Source organism: Lepidochelys olivacea, assembly GCF_965140295.1.
Source record: "Lepidochelys olivacea isolate rLepOli2 genome assembly, chromosome: 1".
NCBI lineage: Eukaryota > Metazoa > Chordata > Testudines > Cheloniidae > Lepidochelys > Lepidochelys olivacea.
The window spans coordinates 1787417-1796688 of NC_140411.1; the positions used below are offsets into that span (position 1 = coordinate 1787417).

At 45.7% G+C, this 9272-nt stretch overlaps 1 protein-coding gene across 1 annotated transcript; it reads right to left on the reverse strand.

Annotated features, from left to right (window-relative positions):
• Positions 1–2890: 2890 nt before the first annotated feature.
• Positions 2891–3837, reverse strand: LOC311514431 (olfactory receptor 52R1-like; the record flags this gene model as incomplete). Its single annotated transcript, XM_084616982.1, is given in 2 exon segments — positions 2891–3204; positions 3207–3837. Coding segments are annotated over 2 exon segments (945 nt in total).
• Between the last annotated feature and the right edge of the window lie 5435 nt (positions 3838–9272).

The following is a 9272-nucleotide window of genomic DNA, read 5'->3' on the forward strand; positions in this document are numbered from 1 at the left end:
ACCTAATGACTGGAAGTTGTAAAGGAATGTGGGGAGGGGGGTGTCTCTATGGACTGGGGGCAGAGGACAATAGGGCTGGCAACAAAAGGATTTCCTGAAGGACACTGAGTGGCTCAACAGTGTAGTACAGTTTAGCATTGCATTACAGGATCTACTACTAGTGAGGGGACCATGCCCGTCTCCTCTCCTCTCCACTATCCTCTCCTAAGGAGGTTTGCTGTGTGTCCACCTCTCAGCCCCACCTCCCTGCTAGGAGCCAGGTGCCTGCTGGTGCCTCTGGCCCAGCTCCTCAGTCTGCATCTGGCACTGTTAATGTGTCTGGCATTTAATTGCTGACCAAGTATGTTATGACGCTGCGCTCCATATGTGTTATGAAAATATACTTATGAATATGAATATGACATAACTGGAATATGCTTCAAGTAATGTGTCATTAGAAAGGTTGTCATTTGCTGGATATGATTATTCTATTTGCATGCATGTATCATTTTTGTAGAGGAAGTTAGGGATATTATCTTGTGTATTTGTATTTTATGTTCAAGACTTTGGGTCACTCCCTCTGCTTACACTTCAGGGTCTTCAATGGGGAAGCCAGACATGGCATAATTGCCCATTAGCAGACAATAAAGCTTAACCTTCCTGTGGATGTGTGGTCCAGCACATAAAGAATGGAGACTGGGGTCTTCAGGGACATGTCACCTGATACTGGAATCTATCTTAAACCTTGTACTTTTCCATGAGAAGCTGGGGAGGGGGTCAAAGTGAGACCAAGAACTTCTGCCATTTGCCAAATCTATATAAGGACAATGCAGGACAATGGAGGTGGCCAGTCATGAAGAAATTCCCTGTTTACCACCTAAGATGTCTTCTGGAATTAACAAAGACTGAACCAGGAGGAAGGATTGGGCCCAGACTAGGAAGGAGTCTAGTCTGTGAAAGAAGCTTAATGGAACATCTCTGAGGGTGAGCTAATAAATAGAACCAGTTTCTTAGTGTATTAAGCTTAGCCTTGCATATTTTCTTTATTTTTCTTAATGACTTACTTTGCTCTGTCTGTTATTACTTAAATCCACTTAAATCCTCATTTTATACTTAATAAAATCATGCTTGTTTATTAATAAACCCAGTGTAATTGTTACCTGTGGGGGCAAACAATTTGTGCATGTATCTCTTTCAGTGATAAAGAGGGCGAACACTTATGAGTTTACCCTATATAAGCTTTATACAAAGTAAGGCAGATTTTTCTGGGGTTTAGACCCCCTTGGGTCTGGGTTTCTGAGTGCTGGAGGTAGGTACCTTGCTGAGCTGTTTTCAGTTTAGGTCTGCAGCTTTGGGGGTGTGGCCCAGGCCCTGGGTCTGCATTGTAGGACGCTAGTGTGTTTGGCTCAACAAGACAGGGTTCTGGAGGCCCAGGCTGGCAGGGAAAATGGGCTCAGTGGTAATTTCAGCACATTAGGTGACAGTCCTAAGGGGGTGTCTGTGACCGAACCCGTCACATGTGTGTCTGCCTCTCTCAGCCCCAAACCCCTCACAGAGGCTGGCCATGTGTTGGTGTCTCTAAACACTCTTCCCCACACAGGGGCCAGCCATGTGTCTGAATCTTATGGCCTCATTCCCCTGACAGGATCCAGGCATGTGTCTGCATCTTTTTGCCCCATTCCCCTCATAGAGGAGCCAGGTGTGTGTCTGTTTTTTGGCTGTGTTCCCCTCCCAGGGGCCAGACATGCGTCTGTGTCTTTCAGCCCTGTTCCCCTCACAGGGAATGGACATGTGATGCATCTCTCTGCCCCATTCCTCTCTTAGCAGCTGTGTGTGTGTCTGTGTCTTTCTGTCCCTTCCATGCAGAGAGGCCAGGCATGTCTACATCTCTTTGGCCCATTCCCTTCACAGGGGCTGGCATGTGTCTGTACTGTGTCTTTTGTCCCCTTTTCCCGCACAGAAGTCGGGGGGGGGGTGTCCGCCTCTCTCAGCCCCATTCCCCTGACAGGGTCTAGATGTGTCTGAGTCTGTCTAGACTGTTCCCCTCATGGGTTGAGGCATGTGTCTGCATCTGTCTAGTGCATTCCCCTCACAGCATCAAGGTGTGTGTCAGTACCTGTTGGTGCAGTTCCCCTCACATGGGCCAGGCCTATGCCCAAGTCTCAAAGGAGCCCTGTGTGTGTCTGCATCTCTCAGCCCAATGGGCCAGTGTGTGTCTGTGTTTCTTGGGCCCATTCCTCCACCAAGTAGGGATGTGTGCCACTTACAATCCATTATTTGCAATAGTGTTGCCATCTATTTCAGGAATAGTGTGTGAATTAAACTGGGATCTGTTCAGGGTTTTGTTCTGGATGGTTTCCAGTCTATGTATGGTGCTATGCAGCTGTATAACTGATACCAAACATTAATATCTGTAGTGTATAGGATTAGAGTAGTATCCCTTTGAATAGTTTGTGTGTTCTGTAACAGAGCTCAAAGTGTTCTACATTTCAGAAGCCACCAGAAACCAGCCAGTTTCTACTTGAGCCTTGAACTTCAGGGTATATTTACTAGACACAGTATTTTGGGACCCACCTGTGGCCAGGTAATTTATTCACGTTATTTTTGTTGTACAACAAACCATAGCTAAAAGCTGATATAAACCATTGAGAGTGATGGGTGACAGAGATCCCCACCAATGAGCCAGCCAGCACCCAAGCAGGGGGTATCATGGGAGCTGAGAGAAGAGGTTCTTTCCTTGGTCAGGAAGGGAAAGGAAGAGGTGCCTTCCTGGGTCAGGAAGGGAAGGTGGAGCCCCCATGGAGTCCGTGGTGACACTTCTATGATCACATACCTCTATGAGTGAATGGGTCAGAGGCCATGGTGATGAATGTTTTATATTCCTAGATTAAATTAGACAGGCACACACTGCTCACATTCCTTTCTGCTGGAAGTTACGGAGCACCCTCTCCCAGATCTGTTTAGTTTGCACCCCATACACAATAGGGTTTAACATGGGGGGCACCAGCAAGTAGAGATTGGACACCAGGACGTGGACATGGTGGGGGGCATTGTGGCCAAAGCGGTGGGTGAGGAACGTGAAGAGGCCAGGGATGTAAAATGCAAGGATGACACACAAGTGAGATGCACAGGTTCTGAAGGCCTTGAGACCGGCATCAGTGGATGGGAGTATGAGCACAGCTAGGAGGATCATAGCATAGGACAGGAAGATGATAAACAAGTCAATCCCACCACCATAAAAGCCACAAATAGTCCATAAATGACACTGACTGTAGCGTCCCCACACACTAGCTTCACCACGGCCATGTGTTCGCAGTATGAGTGGGAGATGAGGCAGAGCTGGCAGAAGGGCAGCCTGTGGACAAGGAGGGAGAAGGGGCTCACCAGAAGGACCCCACGTGCCAGCACCAGGCACCCCCTTGTCACTATGGCTCGGACAGACAGGATGCTGGAGTGCCGGAGGGGGCAGCAGATGGCCACATAGAGATCCAAGGCCATGGCCATGAATACGCCCGACTCCACTGATGAGAAGGTGTGGACGAAGAACATCTGAATGAGACAGGCATGGAACCCAATCTCCCTGGAGTCCAGCCAGAAGATGCTCAGCATTTTGGGCAAGGTGGATGTGGACAGGACCAAGTCGGTGATGGCCAGTATGGCCAAGAAGAGGTACATGGGCTTATGCAGGCTTGGCTCAGTCTTTATAATGCAGAGAACAATGACATTTCCCAGCACGGCAATGACATACATGATGCAGAAAGGGAAGGCGATCCAGAACTGGGCCTCCAGAAGTCCAGGGATGCCGACCAGGAGGAAGACGGCAGGGTGGGAGCGGGTGCTGGTGTTCAGACACGACATGATGTGCTGTTCTTCTCCTACCTAGGCTGGGAGAGCTTTTACCCTCTAAACAGGCAGCAAAGAACCCATGAGGGCTGATTCAATTCTTGGGAAACAGCGTGCAAGTGAGCTACTGAATATTGGATGAATTTCCTCTGTTCCAAATACCAGCTCCAGTCCCAGGACAGCAACTTACACAGAATCACTGGAGTCAGAGGTTGTGGCAGCACGGTCTATCTCCTCAGGAGCCTGAGGTGTTTTGGTTTATTTGTTTCTCACCTTTGACATTTGATTCCCTTTCCTCTTCTGGCTTTCTGTGAGAACAATGAAGCGTTATGGGAAGTAGTACACTCTGAATCTTTTTCCTTTGTCCTTTGTTAATCAGTGCAGCATTCTGTCTCTCCCTTTTGATCCATCCCAGAAAACTAGGGAAAGGAAAGGACAAATAGGCAAATGCATAAACCTGTGTGAAAAAAACCAACTAGGATGGGTATTGGGCTACTAACGAATGTATGAGCTAGATTAGCCAAACCTCGTTGGAGACACAGGTGCAGCCTTTTAGCAACAGGCAGCCCCAGCAGAAGAAAACAAGATTAAAACCCCGGAAGCCTCAGGAGAAGGGGACTAGTCAGAGAAGTTCAGATTCAGAGCTGGTTAGTGAGTCTCTCATCAGAGTGGGCTGTAACTTTTGTGCCACTGTTTTTGAAACAATGGTGGCTGTCTTTTCTTTACAAGCTGACTTATTTTTGTACTGCTGAAATGGCTAGAAACCCCACCTGAGACTGGGACCACATTGTGCTAGGGAACTGTCCAGTCCCTGACCTGAAGAGCTTGCTGTTTAAATAGCAAAGACATATACGAGATGGGAGCAGAAACAGAGGCACAGAGAGAGGACTTGCCAAAGTTCTCAGGTCAGTGAAAGAGCCAGGAATAGAGCTTTGGTTTCCAGTCCCATACACTAGCCCCTAGATCGTGCTGCATCTCAGTGCAGCTGCTTGTTCATTTTGAAAAAAAATGGAAAAGGCCTTCAGGTGCTGGCTCTTAGACACTATGGCTAGATGATGGTGTCATCAGTGCTCTCTCTCTCCTTTGTGGTGTGTGTGCGGGGTTCCAGTAGGAATTAGCTCAGGGAATTTCTATGGCCTGTCTTATACAGGAGGTCAGATAGATGTTCACAGTTGTCCTTTCTCGCCTTGTTATCTATGAAGAGGTAGCATTCCCCACCTGTCCAAGTGCACACTTGTTTCCTCTGTTATATTTTCATAAAACTTGTATGTTTAAAGAACAGGAGGACTTGTGGCACCTTAGAGACTAACCGATGTAATAGAGCATAAGCTTTGGTGGGCTACAGCTCACTTCATCGGATGCATAGAATGGAATATACAGTAAGAAGATATATATACACACAGAGAGAAGGTGGAAGTTGCCATACAAACGGTAAGAAGCTAATTAATTAAGATGAGCTATTATCAGCAGGAGAAAAAAAAACTTTTGTAGTGATAATCAAGATGGCCCATTTAGACAGTTGACAAGAAGGTGTGAGGATAGTTAACGTGGGGAAATAGATTCAATATGTGTAATGACCCAGCCACTCCCAGTCTCTATTCAAACCCAAGTTAACGGTATCTAGTTTGCATATTAATTCAAGCTCAGCAATTTCTCTGTGGAGTCTGTTTTTGAAGCTTTTCTGTTGCAGAATTGCCACCCTTAAGTCTTTTACTGAGTGGCCAGAGAGGTTGAAGTGTTCTCCTACTGGTTTTTGAATGTTATGATTCCTGATGTCAGATTTGGGTCCATTGATTCTTTTGCATAGAGACTGTCCAGTTTGGCCAATGTACATGGCAGAGGGGCATTGCTGGCACATGATGGCATATATCACATTAGTAGATGTGCAGGTGAATGAGCCCCTTATGGTGTGGCTAATGTGATTTGGTCCTATGATGGTGTCACTTGAATAAATATGTGGACAGAGTTGGCATCGGGCTTTGTTGCAAGGATAAGTTCCTGCGTTAGTGTTTTTGTTGTGTGGTGTGTGGTTGCTGGAGAGTATTTGCTTCAGGTTGTGGGGCTGTCTGTAAGCAAGGACTGGCCTGTCTCCCCTGTGAGAGTGAGGGATCATTTCTGAGGATAGGTTGTATATCTTTGATGATGCGTTGGAGAGGGTTTAGTTGGGGGCTGAAGGCGACAGCTAGTGGCATTCTGTTATTTTCTTTGTTGGGCCTGTCCTGTGGTAGGTAACTTCTGGGTACTCTTCTGGCTCTGTCAATCTGTTTTTTCACTTCAGCAGGTGGTTATTGTAGTTTTAAGAATGCTTGATAGAGATCTTGTAGGTGTTTGTCTCTGATTGAGGGATTGGAGCAAATGCAGTTGTATCTTAGAGCTTGGATGAACACAGTGGATCATGTGGTGTGTCCTGGATGGAAGATGGAGGCATGTAGGTAAGCATAGCAGTCAGTAGGTTTCCAGTATAGGGTGGTGTTTATGTGACCATTGCTTATTAGCACAGTAGTGTCCAGGAAATGGACTGCTTGTGTGGACTGGACCAGGCTGAGGTTGATGTTGGAATGGAAATTGTTGAAATCATGGTGGAATTCCTCAAGAGCTTCTTTTTCATGGGTCCAGATGATGAAGATGTCATCAAAGTAGCGCAAGTAGAGTAGGGGCATTAGGGGACAAGAGCTGAGGAAGCGTTGTTCTAAGTCAGCCATAAAAAATGTTGGCATACTGTGGGGCCATATGAGTACCCATAGCAGTGCCGCTGACTTGAAGGTATACATTGTCCCCAAATGTGAAATAGTTGTGGGTGAGGACAAAGTCACAAAGTTCAGCCACCAGGTTTGCCGTGACATTATCGGGGATACTGTTCCTGACGGCTTGTAGTCCATCTTTGTGCGGAATGTTGGTGTAGAGGGCTTCTACATCCATAGTGGCCAGGATGGTGTTTTCAGGAAGATCACCAATGGATTGTTGTTTCCTTAGGAAGTTGGTGATGTCTCGAAGATAGCTGGGAGTGCTGGTAGTGTAGGGCCTGAGGAGGGAGTCTACATAGCCAGACAATCTTGCTGTCAGGGTGCAAATGCCTGAGATGATGGGGCATCCAGGATTTCCAAGTTTACGGATCTTGGGTAGAAAATAGAATAGTCCTGTTCCATTGTATGCATCCAATAAGTTTTCAATAACTCAGTTGATTGAGCTTCCACCATTTTGTTCCCCAAGAAGTCAATTTCACAGCCTACAGGTCTCACTGTCAGGAAACTCTTCCTGCCATTTAGCTTAAATTTTCCTTGTCTTAATTCCATCACAGTGCTCCTAGTCCTCGTTACTTAAATACATCTCCATTCCCTGCATGGAAATGGATGAAAACCAGAAAAATAAGAATACTCTATTTTCATTGCAAGGGGATGCTGTAAAAGGCCAAAACTATAACAGGGTTCAAAAAAAGAACTAGATAAGTTCCTGGAGGATAGGCCCATCAATGGCTATGTCATAAATATAAAGGGAAGGGTAAACCCCTTTTGAAATCCCTCCTGGCCAGAGGAAAGCTCCTCTCACCTGTAAAGGGTTAAGAAGCTAAAGGTAACCTCGCTGGCACCTGACCAAAATGACCAATGAGGAGACAAGATATTTTCAAAAGCTGGGAGGAGGGAGAGAAACAAAGGGTCTGTGTGCTGTCTAAATGCTGGTTTCTGCCGGGGATAGACCAGGAATGGAGTCCTAGAACTTTTAGTAAGTAATCTAGCTAGGCATGTGTTAGATTATGATTTTCTTAAATGGCTGAGAAAAGAATTGTGCTGAATAGAATAACTATTTTTGTCTGTGTATCTTTTTTGTAACTTAAGGTTTTGCCTAGAGGGGTTCTCTATGTTTTTGAATCTAATTACCCTGTAAGATATCTACCATCCTGATTTTACAGGGGGGATTTCTTTATTTCTATTTACTTCTTTTTTATTAAAAGTCTTCTTGTAAGAAACTGAATGCTTTTTCATTGTTCTCAGATCCAAGGGTTTGGGTCTGTGGTCACCTATGCAAATTGGTGAGGCTTTTTATCCAACATTTCCCAGGAAAGGGGGGGTGCAAGTGTTGGGAGGATTGTTCATTGTTCTTAAGATCCAAGGGTCTGGGTCTGTAGTCACCTAGGCAAATTGATGAGGCTTTTTACCAAACCTTGTCCAGGAAGTGGGGTGCAAGGTTTTGGGAAGTAGTTTGGGGGGAAAGACGCGTCCAAACAGCTCTTCCCCAGTAACCAGTATTAGTTTGGTGGTGGTAGCGGCCAATCCAAGGACGACGGGTGGAATATTTTGTACCTTGGGGAAGTTTTGACCTAAGCTGCTAAAGATAAGCTTAGGAGGTTTTTCATGCAGGTCCCCACATCTGTACCCTAGAGTTCAGAGTAGGGGAGGAACCTCGACAGGCTATTAGCAAGATGTTCAGGAACTCGACCCCACACACTGGGTGTCCCCATATATCTGACTGACAGAAGCTGAGACTGGACAACACAGAATGGATCACTTGATGATTACCTGTTCTGTTCATTCCCTCTGAAGAAGCTTCCATTGGCCACTATCCGCAGACAGGATACTAGGCTAGACAGACCCTTGGTCTGACCCAGCCTGGCTATTCTTTTGTTCTTTTGTCCGTGTTATTTTTGACTTAATGGGACAACAATAAGCCTGTGATCTATGAAGGTATTTATATAGCTCCTATCACTGTAATGTCTTTACATCTCCTGGCTGTTAATTAATATCTCAACAAAGCACCCCTGAGAGAGAGAGAAATGTTTTTTTTCCCCATTTTACAGATGGAGAACTGAGGTACAGAGAGATGTAGTGATATGCCCATGGTCCACGGCCTTCAGCGAAAGACCAGGGAAGAGCTACAAGAATGATTCCAAGGCTGAAAAGCACGCTTTACTGTCAGAGCCATCAGACTCTCAGTCTGTGTAGATTCAATTGATTCCCCTTGATGGAAAGCAGATCCATCAACTTGATTGTCATGCACATTGTGTAAAGAGTTGTCACTTTGGATGGGCTATCACCAGCAGGAGAGTGAATTTGTGTGGGGGGGGTGGAGGGTGAGAAAACCTGGATTTGTGCTGGAAATGGCCCACCTGATGATCACTTTAGATAAGCTATTACCAGCAGGACAGTGGGGTGGGAGGAGGTATTGTTTCATATTCTCTGTGTATATATAAAGTCTGCTGCAGTTTCCACAGTATGCATCCGATGAAGTGAGCTGTAGCTCACGAAAGCTCATGCTCTAATAAATTGGTTAGTCTCTAAGGTGCCACAAGTCCTCCTTTTCTTTTTATCAGTAACTATAGTAACAAAGTAATAAATAATAATAATAATAATTCATAATGAACAACAACAACAACAACTACCTCGCTCCGAGATGACACTTTTCACCAGCAGATCTCCTAGCAGGTTAGGAACGGGTCAAGATCATCATCGACAATG